At 42.7% G+C, this 19,967-nt stretch overlaps 1 protein-coding gene across 2 annotated transcripts; it reads left to right on the top strand.

Moving 5' to 3' along the window:
- Nucleotides 1–14,355: 14,355 nt before the first annotated feature.
- LOC139924344 (putative thiopurine S-methyltransferase) lies at nt 14,356–19,744 on the top strand. 2 transcript variants are annotated; one of them, XM_071915380.2, is made up of 9 exons: nt 14,356–14,376; nt 15,228–15,344; nt 15,794–15,886; nt 16,984–17,116; nt 18,140–18,192; nt 18,288–18,362; nt 18,693–18,778; nt 19,058–19,102; nt 19,339–19,744. In XM_071915380.2, exons 2-9 carry the CDS (start codon nt 15,247–15,249, stop codon nt 19,455–19,457), a joined length of 702 nt encoding a protein of 233 aa, XP_071771481.1. In that variant the 5' UTR covers nt 14,356–14,376; nt 15,228–15,246; the 3' UTR covers nt 19,458–19,744. The 2 variants fall into 2 exon arrangements, with proteins under 2 accessions (XP_071771481.1, XP_071771480.2); XM_071915379.2 differs by lacking the exon at nt 14,356–14,376 and adding an exon at nt 14,385–14,461.
- Nucleotides 19,745–19,967: the final 223 nt, after the last annotated feature.

The following is a 19,967-nucleotide window of genomic DNA, read 5'->3' as shown; positions in this document are numbered from 1 at the left end:
GTTAGCCATTTAGAATGACGCAATCTGAGATACCGAATCCACTCTCTCAGTCGCTCTCGGTCTTCCCCATTTGCTCTCCCCGGTAGTCTCAGATGTGTGTGTTAGCCCGTCTCTGCTGTGGCGCGTGCTGCTGCTGCTGCTGCTGCTGCTGTGTGTGTTTCTTCCGCTGCCCAGCCTGGTTGAGAGTGATGAAGGGTGATTTCTCCTCTCTCTCAGGCCAAGCTCGCTGCCTCATGGTGCCTGGCGCGGCTGCTGTCTGCAGGGCCCCTCCTGGGGAGAAGTAAACAAACAAGAATACAGATCAGTACACAGCCAGTATTGCTGCTCCACCACCAACACCAACACCGAGACAAACTCTGGGATTAGTCATAAAACCGCTGTCTCAAGTGATGCCCTAACTAGCGCTTTTATAATGCCAAGAGTATAGGCTTTCATTTGGATAGCTTTTTATTGCCAACACAACACCCTAAGGAGTTAAGACATATGCAATCTGCAACCCGGCTCGCATATAATACACACATAAACAGGCACGTTCATCCACTGAACACACATACACAACAGCAAACCATATACAGTATAATCAAACAGCACTGAAGTAGCACAGCTGAGTACAGTTTCACAGACAGTGCAGTAAGGGATTTAAAACTGTAAAGAAAAAACCTTCAGTCTGAGCCCAGCACTGATAAAATTCTTGTGAAAAATACACATTAAAGCTCGCTCAATCTCAAACTCTCTCAAATTCTGTGCACTCGCAGAGAGGCACCCAACCCTGATTAGCCACACATCAAAACCATCTCTTCATAAAGTCTGCGTTCGTTCCCTCTCCATCCCTCTGTGCCTTCCACTCTTGCTGTGAGAAAAGATAAATGTAACTGGAGACTTGCAGGCTCATATGTGCTGTGATGTGTATTGACATCCACTTCGGGAACAGCGCTTTGCGTTAGTATGCTAAACCTGAAGCGGTAGACAGGAGAACCAGATATTATCATGCTCTTCAAGCTCCAGTTGAACTGAGCCAGATACAGTTGAGGTGCAGTGGAGGAGAAAATGGGAGAGCGTTTAGTGTCTGAAATGGAGATTTGGAAAAGTAGAAGGAAAACAGAGCCACTTTATGGCTCTGAAACGTCCGTTCACCTTGGAGAGACTGAGAGAAGGCATTTTTGTTATATTTGCAAACATGCAACGGTTTCTCAACCCTATATTCTCGCCAAGCATCCCCCCCCATAACTCTGCATCATAAGTGAGTGAGTGTGTGTGTGTGTGTGTAGGTGTGTGTGTGTGTGTCAAGAACACCTCACAGTGAAGGGCAGTGTTCTTACTGCCAGCTGCCACACAAAGGCAGCTTTCAGGTCTCACCTGCCCTCCCTCTCTTTTGCTCCCTCTCTCCATGTCTCTCTACCTCTCATTCACATTCCTCATTTCTACCTCTTCTCCAGCCAAGCAGAATTGATGCCTGCCTTCTCTGCTTGCAATAAAAAATACCACACAGGTGATGTGGGTACACAATGCATTGTCTGACTTGTCAAATGGACAGGGTAGACATGGTTTTATGTTTGAATTGAGTGGCTTTTACTGCTAAAATGACATAAATCCAATTCTGTGTGCATAGTGTAGTGCATAGTGTGCACAGAGTTGTATGCATTTGTGAATGTGCTCCACCTGTGTTACATATACGTGAATGAAAGGTGGCCTGTGTGTGTGTGTGTGTGTGACAAATGGATATGCTTAGATCTTTGTGTAATGACAGTGTCTGTACGCTTGTGTGTGTATGTAAACACAACAGTGTGTGTGGTGTATTTGTGTGTATGTTTTTGAGCATGCTGTATTTTGTACATGCATATGCTTGATAATGTGGTTTGGGTGTGACAGCAGTGCCTGCGCGTGTGTGCACATGTGCTTTTCTGAATGTGTGTGTGTGCGTGTGCGTGTGTGTGTGTGTGTGTGTGTGTGTGTGTGGGGGGGGGGGGGGGGGGGGGGGGGGGGAGGTGGGTACATGAATGCCACAGCCTCTAGTGTGAGCCACATAATGCCAGACAATTCAGGTTGGCTAATCTGCCTATGGAGATGTTGGTGGGTGGTTTTTGGCACCTTCCCCTCTTCTACTCCTCTGGCTGTGACTGTAGCAGCGTGAGCAGCAAGCAGACTAAGTTGTGGAGAAATAGACACTTGGGATCCCATTACATACTCTTCATCAATAATTCACTCGCTCCTTTAGTTAAGACATTGATTTTCCTTTCTTTATTTCCTTCATGCTTTATATCCCCTGCCACCAACGCGTTGAACTAGAACTCAATCTTCTTCAGGATACACTCCAGTGAGACATCTGTACCGGCTCTGTCCCAGTGATTTGTGGTTCTGGTGATAATTGATAGTGATTGCAGGAAGGTGTAATAGAAAAGTGATGGAGGATATCATTATGATGGTGGTAATGATGATGGGCATGAAGAATTTATTCCATTTCCTTATCCAACATCTAGTGCCATTTCACACAAGGATGCCATCCCTTATGTCCTCCTTCTAACTAGAACTTGCAGTTGTCTTGCAGAAATAACAGGCCGCTGAGGATATTTACATTGATCAAAGTGTGCTGAGGTCTCTCTCTCCATTGCTGTTGCAACAATAGCAGCAGCAGCAGCAGCAGCGGGGAACCATTTCCATGCCTAACTTACGCTGTGCTGTTTCACACGGAGACACCATTCCTTGAAAACCTCTCACTTGACACCCTTCATTCATCTGGCTTTTAAAATTACAGCGGCCCATAGTGGGAATTTGAATTGATTTTAAAATGACAGTACATGGGGAACATTCTGAGGCAATGAGGCATTACCGGTTTCAGCATGGATGATAATGTGTGAATAGGACAAAACCATTGAGGATAACATTACGGGCTAGTAGGCTAAGGGCAGAAAACCATTATTTTTTATAACTAACCACAATTATCCGCTGCCGCAAAACGTTGCCTGTGTATTACAGCCTTAGGTGTGCGGAAGCCTCTCTCCAATTACATCATTCCCTACCATCCTGTCTGGTATATTGTGTAATACCAAACTGTACTACGGCAGAGGATGGCATTAAGCATTATGTGGCCATTAGCAAGGAGCGTTAATGATGAATGTAGGGCAGTGAAACTCTGGGGCAAGTCTCAGCCTGACTAGGCCTAGCAACACTGGAGCTGCAAATCTGCTAGCACATCCACACACACACACACACACAAGTGCACATACAAGCAAATACACACCGACATGCACAGGGAAGTAGCTTTAAGTGGTGAGAGAAGTCCCTCTGTCACGGATCAATGATGAATCATTATAGCTGGGTGACTAGCACTGGAAAAGGCCACAGGGCTCATTGAATAGACGAGCCTGAAGGAGGAAGGACAGGGTTCAGGGAAAGGTGAGAGAAGGATTTAGAGCCTTTCAATTCCACCCATCCTTCCTTTATTCCTTCCTTCATCCCTTCTTTCCCATCTACTCCTCCTTCCTTCGTCCCGCATTTCATTCTCCTCCTGCCTTCCATCTTTCCTTCCTTCCTTCCTTCCATTCTTTCCTCCCCTTTCCCCTCCCTTCGCTATCCTCCGCCGATTACCTAAGCTGACTTGGGGGTTTTTTACTTAAAAACGATACCATTTCCCTGCTGTTTTTCTTTTTCAATTAAGCGTGCCTCATCCTCTAAAGGGGGGATAGAGAGGGGGGGACACAAAAAGGAGGAATAAACCCAAGCAGACCAACAATTCTTTGATCATTTGTTTGCCTTGAGTGCAAAAAAAGTACAACTTCTAGGAAGGTTCAATTAGAGTGTACTGAGCAAGCAATGAAATTGTGTCAACACTGCAAAGAGTTCTAGGAAAAAAAATAATGGAATAATGCACACTGCATTGAAATCAGAGAACATAAGGTAGCAGGGGGATCATGTACCATCAGAGGTAACAGGATAAACCAGCTTTGTTACACTGTGTTTCATACAAAGGAGTAGCGCTCGGTCTCAACTGTCTTCTGGTGGCTTACTCACCTTACTCACCTCTCTCTCTCTAATGCTCTCTCTCTCTCACACACACACACACACTTACTCCACAAAACACATGGGAAGAAAGAATCTGTGTTTCTGAACTGCCTCCCCATTGAACATATTCTGATTTAAAAGACGGAACTTCCGATTGAATGTAATTCGATTTGGAGGACTGAACTTCCTATTGAATGTAATCAGATTTAGAGGAAATGGGGAAGTCAATAGTCGAGGGAAAAGGAAAGGAAGAAATCGAGCGAGGATAAAGGGACAAATGCGAGGTTGGACGAAGGTTGCGGGGTATAGAGGGAGGAAAAGACAAGACGAGAAAACTTCATGATACGACTACATAGTGTGGGTGACAGCTGGGCCTCAACCCCATTCCTCCTCTTCCTCTCCGAGGGCCTTAAGGGACTCGCTCAACTGCTTCTACCTGCTGTCGTTTCCCACAAGACTACTCCATCTTGTCATTCAGGGAGATGGAATTGAAATTTCTCATCTCATCTGTCTCTCTCGGATTGTGTTTACACAGCAGCTTATTCAACAGTGGTTAATAGAAAATGAACTAGCTGGAACGCATAACACCGATGATGGCCTTGTGCAAGAAATTCAGCATTTGTCAGTTATTTTTTTCCTCTCGATCAATGGGATCATTTTGAAAAGAGCATTATTTTTGGGCATGGGGTGGCTTTACTTTACATTTGTTTAGTTTGCTACTTTCTGGCCAAAGCACCAGTTCTGAGCGCAGTTGACCTTGTAAACTCTCAAAATGAAATCCACTCCCATTACAGTCATTCTCTGGGAAGAGGAGTCACCGCCACGGCGAGAGAAGCGGCGGCGGCAGCATTATTATGTCTGAAATGATTTGGGTAGCGACATAAAGCGGGTTGTAAACTGACACTGGATGGGCCAAATGTCTGGGGAAAATGAAATCTCCATTCCTTCCCAGCTGACTTGGTTCGCCTAGAAAGAGTGTCTACCTGAATGATAGAAGCCCACCATACAGTGACACAAATCCTGGGCAATTACACTGTGGGGATGGGATGATTCATGCCAGTGTTCGGTGGCAGCAGGCATTTCAGTGTGTTATTGTGTGTGGCTGTGTGATCGTTTGTGGCTGTGCGTGCTCATGTGTGTGTGCCTCTGAGTGTGTGTGTGTGTGTGTGCATCTATACTATACTTAAACACACATCTGGCATGTGTGTTTTTGCAGGCCTAAAGCTGGCGACATATATTAGTTCAGCGAAATGAAGTGTTCTGAAGAAAACACAAATCTTGTGGTGAGGTGAGAGGCTCGGTCGGACTAAAATTAAACCCTGGACTCTGTCATTACGGGCCTGAGAGACGTGACGACGTGACCGAGGACCGTATATATGTGTGTGTATATGTGTGTGTGTGTGTTTGTGTGTGGGGTTGGAGGGGGCAGGATAGCCAGGAATGTGTGTATGTCACTTGTATCTCTTCCTGAGTGTGTATAACCTGAGCAGGGGCGACTGAGTGACTGACTGAGGTTGTGGTGGAGGTTTATCTGTTTGTCTTGTGATACTAACCGCTAACACCGGTCGAAACCTGGAAAAATCTGAACACACCCGAGGTTCAGGCGACCCGAAATGGGTAGCTGACTCACAGCAGCAAAGCCTGTTCGGTCCAATTCAAGGGAAAAACATGCAAGAAATGTATGGAGAAAAACAAAAGACAGAAAGCGCAGCAAATTCTTCAAGCAAAATATGTGCAAAAGCAACAAAGTCCAGGCTGACAACATAGGGAACCAATTGGCTGAGTTGACTGAAAGTTATGAATGGTTGAACTCAGAAAAGCGGTTACTGACTGTTGTGACTATGACTGTTATTGCTTCCATTAGTTATGCAGAAATATGTAACCAAGAATTGTTATGAAATGTTATGATAAAAACTAGTATTAGTAACCTATGTAGGCTTCATTGGAACATGATAGATAAAAATCTTGTCAGCCACTAGCAGCTGGCTACAAAAAAGAAATATGATGCAATTGTGTGTATAGATAAGAATGGTGATGACGCTGCAAAAAGGCCACGCCTGCAAATTTCTATGAGCAAAATAATAAATCAACATTTTCTGTGGTTGCTTTGTCGGTGTTCTAATAATTTATGTGAATTGTATATGGTGTAAATAATTTGACATTACCTTTTCACGGTTGTCAAACAACAGCAAGATCATTAAAAAGTTTTTTTCTTGAAGTGACAAAATGCTAACATGACTGCTGTCATGAACGGAAGTTTGCTAGCTTGTTAGCATTGTGTGACTTCCAGAAAATAAACATTTTAATGATAGTGAAGTATTATGCAATTTCAGTCAGGTAGACTACTTATCATTCATTCATTCATTCATTCTTTCTCTTTACCCAATCAGAGTTAGTGAACACTTTCCCTCTTTTTCCAGAGAACCAATCAGAGTTAGCCGTCACTTCCCTCTCTTTTTCAAAGAGCCAATCGTCTAAGTGACGGGAGTATATACACGTCACCTACTATGCTATTACCCTTCTCTCAGATCTATGCTGTATGCTGCCGTCATTCCAGTCGCTGTGCTTACCTTCGTCCCTCCACCACCCTGTCACCACCAATGTCCAGGCTCCAGAACACAAACACAAAAAAACACAAAAAAAAGCAACCACAGAAAACGTAGATTTTTTGTTTTGCCAATAGAAATAGAGCGGGGCATCACTTGTACCGCACTTTGTGGACGTGGCCCATTTGAAACGTCACGCCATTCATATCTATGTGACCCACAAAGGTCAGGCAGAAGAAGATAGTAATCTTTAGACCGTCTGCAAGGCAGAGGCACGTAGATAAGAAAAAGAGGAACCTGTGGGTTCAGGCAGGGGTGAGCTGGAGAATGGTAAGAAAGGGGAGAGTGTTTGGAGATGGACTGTTTACCTTTTTGTGTGCATATTAAGAGCTTTTGCTAGAGAAGACATTTTTTAGCTTTTGAAGACTTTTTTACTTCTTCATAACCTGAGAGAGAGACAACATCATTTAATAGAAAACCATTGTATGTAAGTTTTCTTTTATATTCTTGTATTGCAGCCTACTAGGATAGCAGACCTAGGGTAGGGCTTTTATATTCATTGTGTTTTGTAACATTTGTATTGTGCATTTCTTTCATTACAGGGTGAGTCTTAGCCCCTCTGAAGGGGGTTAGGTTCACTATAAAAGACATTTGTGCCTCACGCTGATTTATACCCAGGTACACCTCCGGCCTCTTTAAATAATAAACCCTCAAAACGGTTCCTTGAGATTCTTTAATGAATGTCAGAACATTCTGTTGCACAATCTGAAGGTCATACAGTCTTACATTGGTTCCAGTAGGGATGGTCAGGGTGTTTCATTTTCAAGGGGATTGAAAAAGGATAGGACCGCCAATACTAAGATGTTAAGGCAACAGCTAACTTCAGGCTCCCCATAAAAGTCCTGACCACACATGGCTGTTAGGTTGATCCATACTGTGTGTGATAGGCCAATATTCTGACTACAGTGGGGTGGGGGTATAAGGGGGGAGTGGGTCAGCATTAAAGCCAGTCTGTAGTCACATCAGTCTGCGATGAGCCAAAGAAAACCTGCTGTGGTGAAAATAGGAGCAGCCTAAGCACCCTGGCAGACCTGCATTAAAGTCTCCCGGCCTGGACGGGATCCATACTGCTGTGATTTGTTCTATTTTCTGTCGTCACCCACTAGTTGCCCTTTGTAATTGAAGCGTTGTGTACACACACACGCCCACACGCTATACATACATATTCAGACACACAACCATGCACATGCACATTTTGATCCATGCTGAACAATGGCTTTTTGCTGTGTAAGAAAAAAGACTAATCTCTCTTGCTGTCTACACCGAGCTACTGGAGAATTTTTCCATTAGCTCGACCACCTCGGAACCATAATGGCCATAAACTTAATCAAGCGCTGGTACTTTTACGAGGCCATTTTCGTAATATGGATAACAGCGCGTTCTTCTCCACCTTAATAAAACCGTGGTTTGCTCTGCGTGGGTAGAGGGGCTCTGACACGGTTAATAAGATGTTTACCTCGAGCCGAACGCCCTGCAACGCAACCAGCCTCCCAACCGCGCTCCCATTTCCAAACCCAGCATAATTACAAGCCGGGTTGATTAATTATGTCTCAACAATATGCTGCACTCCAACGCCACAAGGGCTAATTAACAGAAAGAACAAGATGGGTAGGAACAATTATTAGGGGCTTCTAGCTAGCTCTCTGAAATTTGGCAGTGGTGTTTACAGTCCCAGGAACACACTGACAGAAAAAGTGGGGATGTGGCTGTAGCACACAGACAAAGAGCAGGATGATAGCCTCGCACTGGCACACAGCTCCCAGCATATCGAGAGACAAAGCCTACCTGGGACACAGGTAGAGCGAGGACGTTGCTCTCTCTGCGTTTGGCTGGCAGCGCACCTGACAACACACACGCAGCAGAAACAGCATGCGGCTAAATCCATCTGCCTTATTAGCCGGTCCTGCTCACAGTGCAGCCGACCTGCAGCTCATCTTATCTTCGGGGCTTCAGGCCGGAGACGTCCCTATCGCAGAACCCGCATCAGATCGGCCTATGAACATTTTAACCTTGACAAGACGGGGAAGATATATGATCTGACCCTGGGATAAGGAGAAAGGGGCACGTTCCAAATGGGGTTCAATTAGTGGAGTGTCCCTGACGTCTGAGATTCAGTCACTAGTGCTTGGTCTTATCAGTGTACTGTAGGGTGAAAATCCCTTGCAAGGCTTTAGGATCTTGTCAGGAAAAGCACTTCATTTAAAAGCTTTTACCTCCACTTTATATTATTTATAACATGTTTATTTATACTTTACATTACATATTGTAGTTTTACATATATTTATATGTATATACTATATTGTATGGCTCATGTTTATATATGTTCACTACCAGTCAAAAGTTGGACACATGCATTTTTCACATTTTAGAATAATAGTAAAGACATCAAAACTATGAAATAACACAAATGGAATTATGCAGTGACCAAAAAAGTGTAAAAAAACAAACAAAACCAAACCAAAGGCAAAGGCTTTGGAAGGAAATTCATACATAGGCATCAACTTCACTATTTATATTTGTCTAAAAAACTAATTGCAAGCATTTAAGCATAAGCCTTTAGATCAAAATGGCTTTAAGATAATAAAAAACATAATACATTCAATCAGGTCTGTCCAAATTTTTGACTGGTAGTGTATGTTTATCATATTTAATATAGTACTATGTTTTTATGCCATGCCCTTACTCGACAGATCGATGATAATCATGATTTTCACATGAGTGCAAAGTGCATTAGGGTTTGAGCACTAAGCACAGTGACCCAAGAGGGATAATAGCATTTAGAGGTTGCACATTGATATTCTCAATCCCTCTAATGAGTGCCTTGATCACGAAAATGCTCGGCACCTCTGCAATGTGAATACTGTCTGTCTTGGGCAACGCCTCGATAAGACAAGATTTGTGCTTCTCTTAATCACCAGGGCGGGTATTACAGAAGCATCATAAATATAAAATCCTATTAAGATGGGGGGTTGCCATTACAGTAAAGTAATTTCATAAACCAGATGAAATCCGTGTACAGCTTGTGTTCAGCATCCACCCTCCCCAGAGAGCCTTTTTCTGCACATTGATGGTAATGACAACACTTCATTTGGGATCACTGAAATCACCATCTATTTTCATCAAAAATAACAAGAGAGTTATAATTAATTGCTGCAGTGATCTCTGGCAGCCTTGTGCGTTTCTTTGGGATTCATTAATACGTGAAGCACTCAGTAGGATGTGAAGGCAGGTAATTTTTTGCTCCTGTGTGAGCTATTAACTAATACAGCTTAAATGCAAAGAGGGCACCCAACACAAGCGCAATTCAGAACAAAGCGAATTTCATTTCGACTGCATGGAGAAGATGCAGTCCTGTGTTGGATTTGTTTTTAATGTGACACTAAGAAGTTAGTCTGGTATTTTAATTTGCATTACAGGTTATAATAGCTTTCCGGTAAACCTCTCCATGCAAATTCGCTGAGGCACTTGTCAAATACATTATGCCACATGCAGTTCATGGTTCCAGAATTGAATCTCATTTTTGTTGTGCTGCCTGAGTAAACACTTTAAAGGGATGTCATGTCAAAATGTGTGATATGCACACTCTTCTGCTCACTGTATGCCTTGCACTGTCCCATTGCAGTGTACAGTCTGTGAGGTCCTACTGTCTGTGCACTATGTTAATCAGTATGTGCTGTGAAACTCTGACTTGTCAATATGTCTGCATACATTTTACCAAGGCAGTTTCCTTTAGTGTACTTTGTGTAATTGTGGGTTTGATGGCATGGCACACTATTTTTCAAGCAGAAACATATTGACAGCTGAACTGCTTGCAACATTATTTAATATTCTTGGATGGTGGCGGAGTAACGTGCAACCCTCAGCCCTTCTGTCCGGCAGGAGAAGCAGAGTCATCTGCCAAAAAACCTCAACGTGGGCTAAAGATATTCTAAGGCTCAGTGTATCAACGTTATGAGTTAGAACAGGCTAAATGGCCACATAATTAGTTACAATAACATTAGCGTTTGAATAATGCAGTGTACTGTGCATCATTAACGTTTGACATGAAGGCATCAGTCTTAAGGTTATGTGACACAGCTGTAATAAAAACGCTACTCAATCTAAATAACCTGTAGCAGTCTCACTGTCAAAAACACACGCTATCTATTGAGCCTACCTGTCACAGAATGACACTGAGATCCCTCGGAGGTGGCAGCAGCAGGTTCATCCACTTCAGAGTTGGCTGGGGAGCTTCAGCCTGTCCAGTCCCCCTGAAGCCGAGTCAGTACAGTTGCGCACTGAACTGTTGAGCGTCCTGCTGTAGCGGCGCCGTTACAGCTCAGTCAGTCAATGACCGGCTGTAGTGGCTCAAGAAATCCACTTCTCCTCCTCACGGGCGGCCCTCCTCTCGATTTACGATCCCTATAATATGATTAAGTTACAAGGCTGACATAGCGCAAACATACGCACCGTCCGGGCGCGTCCATAAAAATAATCTGACGGCGGAGTGTCCCTCCGCCCCTTCGCGTCTGCCCTCCCAATTTCCCAGCTCTCTCTCTCTCTCACTCTCTCTGTGCCGATATGTCGGGCTCTCTTTTATCCTATAGGCTACCTCACATCCATGCACCTCTCATTATATGCATTGTAGACAGCACATCCCACTAGCCTGCTGCTTCACCAGCTACCAGTCGCACCAGCCTGCCTCTGTTGTCCTACAGGCTGATAGACGTATAGTGCGCCTGTGGTGAGTTTAGTGAGTTTATACTGACCTTACAGCATTTATGGTATTTTATCTCCTATGCCATCACTATAACATAAGGTCTTAAAGTCTTGCTGTGGTATTTCTATAGGCTAGTATCCTACTGTATGATTACTATATACCTGTTTGTAAGGGCTTCCAAGACATGTGATTCCCATCTCAACATCTGAGCAGCGTGAGTGACAAAGGTGCGCTGCTAAGCGCCATGCAAACAATACAGAGCTGGTAGCAGTTCGGCTACGGGGCTTTAACGTGGACAAAGGCACTTTACAGAGCCATGCGTTTATTTCTAAATATACAATCGCAGCTTGGGCCGTTTCCACGTGCCAATGGTCGAGGAACCTGAGTGCGTTTTCGTTTTATCTATATGAAAATGAATATGCAATAGTGACTTATGCCTTTGGACACATTTAGGGTACGAACAATATGAGCGTATATTTTACTAAAGAGAAATACTCCATATATCCTGTGATTTGAGATAATTGAATTTACGATCTCCACTGAACCATAGGCCTATTCAATTATTGCTCAGATATCTACAATGAACACAGCCTCTGTACGAAGACAAGAGAAAGCACCCAGTACGATCACCCCTGCGCTCCGCCTGCCTTCTCCCCGACAGAGAGCTCGCCCTTACCGGGTGGCGAACCACGCTCTTCCCCTCTCTGGTAATTTTCCTTTTCACACCACGGCCGGGCATTTGCGAATCAATTCAGCGTGCATGCACAGCTTTCCCCGACGGGATATGAATGATGAATGTGCGCGTTAAATTGTCCATTTTCCATATCCACAACAGTCCACACACGACCCGCCCCCCGGCGCTTGTGATTGGCTCAGGAGGCTCCTCGACGCTTTCGTCTCACCGTAAAGAAAAACACGCACATCTGGTTAACGGCGCCGCGCAACTGGAGCGTTTTGGAAACACTGAATTACGCACAGGAATTGCACCGACATGGACGAGCGTCATATTTCCCAAAGTGGCTGGAAATGTAGCCTACTGTTTCTTGTAGTTGAGGATTGTAATCTTGTCATATTCGTCTATACTAGACCAGGCGTTTCAAACACCTTGATGTCACTGACACCCATAAAGACACACAAAGCCACCGACCACCATTTGATAATATTTTGTCCCAGAGCCAGCCATGAGGATTTTTGTTGTTGTTGATTTAGTATTGAATTGTAACTGTCTACGTCATTCTTAGTCATTCTAATACACCTCTAATTGCGATAATTTGTGGTGAATTACATTAGTGAAATTAAATTATTCCCCCCACAGAGGAGGTCCCGGGACCCCACTGTGAGAACCAAATGCAGCCTACCAGACTATTCAGAGGTTTAGACCATCCATAGCCGAAACCATCCGTAGCCTATTAAAACAAAGAATAGTACGAGGCCTTTATCGTGAGCACCCATCACAATTAAAAAGGTGAAATATTTTTATGATAGCCTCCCATAGACCTATTGGCTTAGTGCAAAAGGATATGAATGTCTTCCAAACGCAATGAGACTATTCAACGAGTTTAATTGGACGTTAAATGAGGTACAAAATTATACCAGGGGAAACAGCTGAGTGACAGAAGTGTTCCTTATTTCCAAGCACAACCGGCATTTCTGAGGCTCTTGCGCCGCTCTGTGTCTAAAGGGAGTCTCCCTCCCTCCCTCCTTCCTTCCCTTCCTTCTCTGATCTGACGCTGCTGTCCTGGACTGAGCTCCTGTCTGGATCTTTCTCCTGGCGCTAAAACGAAGTGAAAGCAAGTGTGGAGAGAGGGGCTGGCTGGGCAAGCGAGACTAATCATTGAGCAACAGTGTGGAGGCTTTCTGAGGATTAGTGACATCTGTCACAGTTTGAATGTGATTTCAGGATGCTTTCACTAAAAATGATAACGGAGTGCATCAAGGATTAAAATGCCATAAATGCTCTAAATGGCCAAAATGAAGATGCCCTGTATAGGCCATAATTATGAAACATTGACAACGGAAATATAGATCAAATATTAACAATAGCAACATTATTATTATTATTATTATTATTATTATTATTATGTGATTCCCTGCATTTGATTTGATTTTTTCATCATTTTACTTGAAAGGCAAAGCATTTGATCTGTATTCGTGAGGATTTAAAGATATTCGTATGCTGATCGATAATTAATCGCACAGTAGCCAAGATTTATGGGCTCATTTAATGCAGTCATAAAAGTGAAAAGTAGGCTATCCGAAATATTGATTGCGCTCTTAAACTCATATTGCAAGATGTATTAAAGTCACATTTTCTGCCAAAAGAGAGAGCATGGTCGTTATGTGCATGCAGAAGCCTTGGCAAGCGTGTCAATTAGGACGATTTGCCAATTATCTTCTCCACTAAATCAGGAATTCCCAAACTTTTTCCTATCAAGGAACACGATTTGATGAAATTATGTCGCAAGGAATCCCATCTGAGAAGATTTTAGTTGTAGTCACGATTTATAATAGGTTACTCTAATAGCTATAGCCTACTATAGCTGACTATAGCTGATCAAAACACTCAACCCCATTTTGCTTGGGACCCCGTGGGAACCCCTTCAAGGACCCTTGGTGAGCCCCACACCACACGTTGGGAACCACTACCTGCATTTAGGACGGTTGGCGCTTAGGAAATCTTTGCACGGCTGAAGACGAAACTGGGCGCAAGTCTTTCATCTCATGACGGTGCATCTGCCTCTGCTGGTTGGTCTCGTGCTGCATTCACGTCCTATGGGGAAAGTATTAGCTGAACCAGTAATCTGGCTGAGTTAAACCTTCATAATGAACTTTTTGTTTGTTTGTTTTTCAATTAGTATAGGCCTGCCACCTGAAAGCTGAGGTGAACAGTATTTCCAAGTACTGTTTACCATTTGAAAGCTGAGGGGAACGGTATTCCTAAGTAGGAAGCTCGTATCTACATTTTCCCACGTAACCTGAATGCAGCAGGCTCCTCCCATACAAGGAAGTACAAAATGTGCTATGGGTGTTGCTCAAGGAGGTTCTACATCGGATAGCGGCCTTATTGAACAGGTAGTAAGGTACGCTCTGGGTTTTAACTGACAAACATGTGGAGATCGGTTTTTTCAGTGTTGATAGTTCTTTGCCAGACGCGGAGGTAAGCGCGGATTTGACTTTGAAACAGAGAAGTTATAAACAGACATGCTGATTAAGATTATCTACTTGATAGCGGGCCTAATACTAACACCAGTAGTTTGTCTTGCAGAAGGAAAGTTTTGTTCCTTCCCATGTTATGCAAGCCGTTTGATATTGCGCCGGCAAGTGACGTCAGATGTGGGCGGATCACCTGACAAAATCGCAGTGCTTTTTATTTAATATGCTGAACCCTCTTACTCTTGAGATAATACCATGCACTCCAGTGGATAATACAATAAGCTGGTAGCCTCCCGCTCTTGGAATGTGTTTACACTGTGTTAGTAGAGGGCATGGATGACTGTGTATACACGAGGCTCGATGACCCTTGACCCCGGTCCTGCCTGTCCAGGCTACAGCTGATCCTTCTGTAATAATCTGCCAGAGTCAGTGAGCGTCAGATGCTGCAGGGCCACTGAAGAGGCATGACATGCTTTTGTATAGTTCCAGTATTCACTTTATGTATTTCAAGTCATAGTTGTGGAACACAGTGGCAAAGAACAAATTTGTTGGCTTCTGTATGCCCTTTTTTCACACATGCATCCTTTGAGCAGCTGTTTTATGTGTGTTCATGTGCAAGAACGTGTGTATGTGTGTGTGTGTATACTAACCTCTGTCTCCACCCAGCTGTATGAATAAGTAAGCTATTCCCCTCCACTGTTTGTTCATCTCTCTCTCTCTCTCTCTCTCTCTCTCTCTCTCTCTCTCTGGTCTTTGTCATCGCTCTGTAGTTGGTGTCAGGCGAACAGCATGCTGGCAGCGCAGGCGGACCGGGTCATGGCTCCCGGAGAATGGGAGGAACGCTGGCGGGACGACAGAATCGGCTTCCATCAGCCACAAGTACACAAGTAAAAAAAAAAAAAAAAAAAGACCTCACTTCTGTTTGTGCCTTGTCTGTGGAATGAGCAAAACTCCACCTGTCATGATAATGCATGTCTGATACTGCAAGATTATATCAGCTGTGTAGGTAAATCCACCCCCCCACCCCCCCACCCCCTCCAGTGATGTCATGAAAAAAAATCAAGCAAGCCTCGCAAACAAATCATTGGTTTACAAGGCAAATAAGGAGCAACAACTGATTCACTTGCTGCAACCCTGAGTGAAACTGGCTGGGATTGTGACTGGTGACGATATGAGATATGATGAGTTCAGATATTTGAAATGAGTGATGACGTCACTGGAGGAGGCCTTTTTACACTATCTGTTAAAAAGAGATAAGCAGGAGTGTGTGTGTGGTCTTTTGTGGTTAAAAGCGGTGCTGGTGTGTGTGTGTGTGTGTGTGTTTATTTTTCGATAGGATGCTGGAGAGCAACATTGATAAAGTTCTCGCCGGACGGACGGGGGTTCGCTTCTTCTTCCCTCTGTGTGGGAAAGCTGTGGATATGAAGTGGTATGGAAATGAATCTCTTATCTATTAGGGCAGAGTTATGCCAGTTCAGAGAGTAGATAAACGGGATCAATTTGAGTTCATTTGCACAAGCACAATCATAAGTTCACATGGTCATAATTAGGGATGGGAGGATATAAGATTGTATCGTTTATCGCGATAAAAACACTCAAGATCATTTTATCTTGGTGAATTTCCATTATCGGGATAATCGTGAATATCCTCATGAGTGACTTGAAAAAGCTGTCTAGCTCACTAACGTACAGTCCTATTGATTTTATTTTATTTAAAGAACAGACTCACACAATGTTGCTATTTTTTATTTATTTATTTATCCTTTATTTATGCAGGGGGACCTTATAATTTATGATTACCTTATTTAAGATTGTTTGATTGTTTGTTTTTTTGCATTCATTCTGCTGTCCTTGCTGTACCTCTGTCTGTGTGATCTGAAAACAAAACAAGTTATTAATTTACCGTGCATTTACAACACATAACTAATTGAACCATGTGAATGCTTGGATATCAGGTTGATAGGTAGATTATTTTTATTAATGGATTTTTTTCTCTCATTGTGATTACCAGCTGGGTGTTGGCGAGAGTCTGAATCTGTCCTTGTTTGTTTTTCACTAAAAAAGGATGTTCACAAAAAAACAGATGTGTCCTATGATGCAATAAAAATATTTGTTTCTTAACAAAATGTAAGGTAAAGTGATTCCAGTATGTTTTAGTGCCATTTTAAGAGTTTTAAGCATATTTTGATGATTATCGGGATAATATCGTGAATCGCAATTATTTTGGCCAGGATAATCATGACATGAAATTTTCACATCGTCCCATGCCTAGTCATAATCATATAGTGGGGGGAGAGGAGTGAAGGCTACTCCATTAACTATTGTATTATTTTGTTTTGGCATATTTAATACACTTTAACGGTCACAAGATCACATTTAGTGTTCCAGTGATTGGTTTGACTTTATCTCTATTAAAAAACATCCCATTAAAAACCTACAGAGATCACATAAAAGTACTGAAGCATATTCCTAACGATGACCACAGCTCGCTCCTGACCCTCCCTGTCCTTTCTGTGTGAACCCCAGGCTGGCAGACATGGGCCACTCGGTGGTCGGGGTGGAGTTCGCCGAAAAGGCCATCAGACAGTTCTTCGAGGACAGCAACATGACCTACAGTGAGCAGCCTGTCCCCGCCATACCCGGGGCAAAGGTTTACAAGGCAGGTGAACTGTACATGGATGTAAATGTTAAAGCACCGTGGTTTTGACACCCACTGCATCACTGTCGTACCCGCGCTCGCAGTAAAAAAAATGCCCTTTTCAAAATAGCGTACGTACACAGGAGTAAAAAATAGAATAAAACAAGAAAGATTGCTCACTGGCTCCCACAAGAGTTGACATAGCAACCAGTAAAGCATAACCACCCATGCTGTATGGGTATTATTAGCACAGCTGGAACACGTCTTTCAGATTGGCTAGCAGAAACGACCCATTGTATAACAGGATTGAACAAATTAGACCATTGTTTGGCATATTTTTTTCCATTACAGGGTAGCTGGTTCAGATTTTGTTGGTCTGAGGTATTAAGTGGCAAGAATAAGAAGGGAGCCACGTGTCAAAACACTGGTGTTGTCCTGTTAAATTAGCTGATGTAAGAAAATGTGAAAAATGTGAAACAAATAAGTGTTACAGCTATACTAAGGAAACACTAAGGTACACTACCAGTCAAATGTTTGGACACACCTGTTTTTCATTATCTTAAAGCCATTTTGATCTAAAGGCTTATGCTTAAATGCTTGAAATTTGTTTCTTAGACAAATATAAATAGTGATGTTGATGCCTAATGTATGAATTTCTTTCCAAAGCCTTTGCCTTTCCATCAAGGCAAAGGGCGGCTACTTTAAAGAATCTAAAATATAAGGTAGTTTTGATTTGTTTAACACTTTTTTGGTCATTGCATAATTCCATTTGTGTTATTTCATAGTTTTGATGTCTTTACTACTATTCTAAAATGTGAAAAATTGTAAAAAATAAAGAAAAATGTGTGTGTCCAAACTTTTTACTGGTAGTGTATTCCCTGTCCAGTATTGAGGCTTTTAGACAATGGTTACCAATAGATGTGCACGGTGAAAAAGTCAAACTTCATCAAAGTATTTGCCCAACCAGATTACAGGCTGGAGCTACATGTTGTATTAACATGGAGATGGACAAAATAGTTAATTCACATTGTGTTTGTTCCACAGAGCTCAGAGGGAAATATCTCTTTATATCAGTGTGACCTATACAATTTCTCCAGGTAAGGCAACCATATATTTTTCTAGCACTTGGAAGATGGTAAATTACTTGAAGTGCAAGGCAAACTTAGATTTATTTTCTTTCTCCATTTCACAGTTCCATTGAAGGCCAGTTTGGGGCAATTTGGGACAGAGGATCTCTAGTGGCCATCAACCCAGGAGACAGAGAAAAGTAAGCTGCGATCAAATGCTCCGTTGAGATTTGAGATTCTCCTTTGAGTTTCAACACAGAAGCAGATGAGTTTTATTTCAAAACACTGTGTCCATCACTTGACAAACATGACACCCGCTCTTACAAAATTATTGCTTGCCTTTAAAGTAAAATCCACTATGGGATATTATTGAAGTTATTTAAAGCTTAAGACCAATTCTCACAAAGAAGAACATTCTGGAGGATGTCATTTGTGATTTTGCGATCATTAACAATTAAATTAGGTAATTTATTGTATTAAAAATAGATATGTGACATTTTGAAATAACTCCTTGTGCATGTTTACCACAGGTACGCTTCTCTCATCATGTCTCTGATGGCCAAGGACTGCAGATACCTCTTGGACACTTTGCTGTACAATCCTGAACTATATGAAGGTAACTATACTGACATTAAAACACATCAGGTGCTGTGCAGAGGTGCTATAGAGATGAAGATCACTGCCTGAGGGACTCCCACCAGAATCCTCCAGTTTCTCTTCTATTGGGAATTTCTTTCATCATTCCTACCGTCTCAGTAAAGGAAAAATAAAAATTGAAAAACACAAAGGTAAAAAGACAAGTAAGAAAAAAAAAAAAAGGGCCAGGTTGGTGTCTGTGTGGTGGCATGATTTTTGTCGAAGATAAATGATAAAGCTGATTGTATTTCCCCTACAGGTCCCCCCTTTTTTGTGCCTGACGATCAAGTGCACAGTCTGTTTGGTGAGTGTTGCTAAGGACGAACAAATATGACTGAGAGTATTTTTGTTTTTGCAAGGTCATAATACCGCGGCCTATAAATGAACCATGAAATGAAAGGTATTATGATATAGGAGGTGATACTTGGACACCACTTAGATACGGACACGCTGAAATGTCACTATTTTTTTTTTTTTTTTTGCTGAGATTGGAGGCTGAGATTAATTTTAGGTTTTTAATAGTACGTTTCTGTCCCTCAGGGAGCAGCTGTGATATTGAGCTGCTGCAGTCCGTGGACACCCTGACAGAGAGACAGAGAGCCTGGGGGCTCGACTCCTTCACTGAAAATGTACACCTCATCACTCCGAGGGGCAGTTAAAAACGGTGTTGTGAGTTTAGAGAGCTTAGAGTAGCACATCTCAGGCATTTTATTGCAAACATGGGTCCCAAGGCACTTTTGTAATGCTTATGCATCATTTGGGCACAGTTCTTTTCCTCTGCATTTTGGGCAAAAATGAAGATGAATGGGGGCCAAAAAGTACCAAGACAAGTTCAGAAAGTATTATTGCTTGCTTCAGGTAAACTTACCAGTGTTGTATAACTTCATCTCTTTCCTTCAGAGGTTATCTATTTTGGGAAGATTTACCTTTTTGAATGCCAGAATTAATAAAAACCTTCTGTATAAGATTGACTGTGTTTTTCTTGGGAAGTGGAGTGGAAAGCCTGGGATTAACCAATTATTATGATGATTATATTCCGTGTTGCAAGCAAGTAGGATAATTGATGCCTCCCCATAACAAGCAGAGCCTGTAACAAGTGCATTGAGGCTCGTGCTTCCTTTCCATTGGCTGTTGCCTAGATACCTCGCATTAGCAAACAGCGACAAGGA

Source organism: Centroberyx gerrardi, chromosome 19 (assembly GCF_048128805.1).
Source record: "Centroberyx gerrardi isolate f3 chromosome 19, fCenGer3.hap1.cur.20231027, whole genome shotgun sequence".
Lineage (NCBI taxonomy): Eukaryota > Metazoa > Chordata > Actinopteri > Beryciformes > Berycidae > Centroberyx > Centroberyx gerrardi.
Note: the sequence above shows the minus strand (reverse complement) of the source record. Positions and strands in the feature narration are given on the sequence as shown.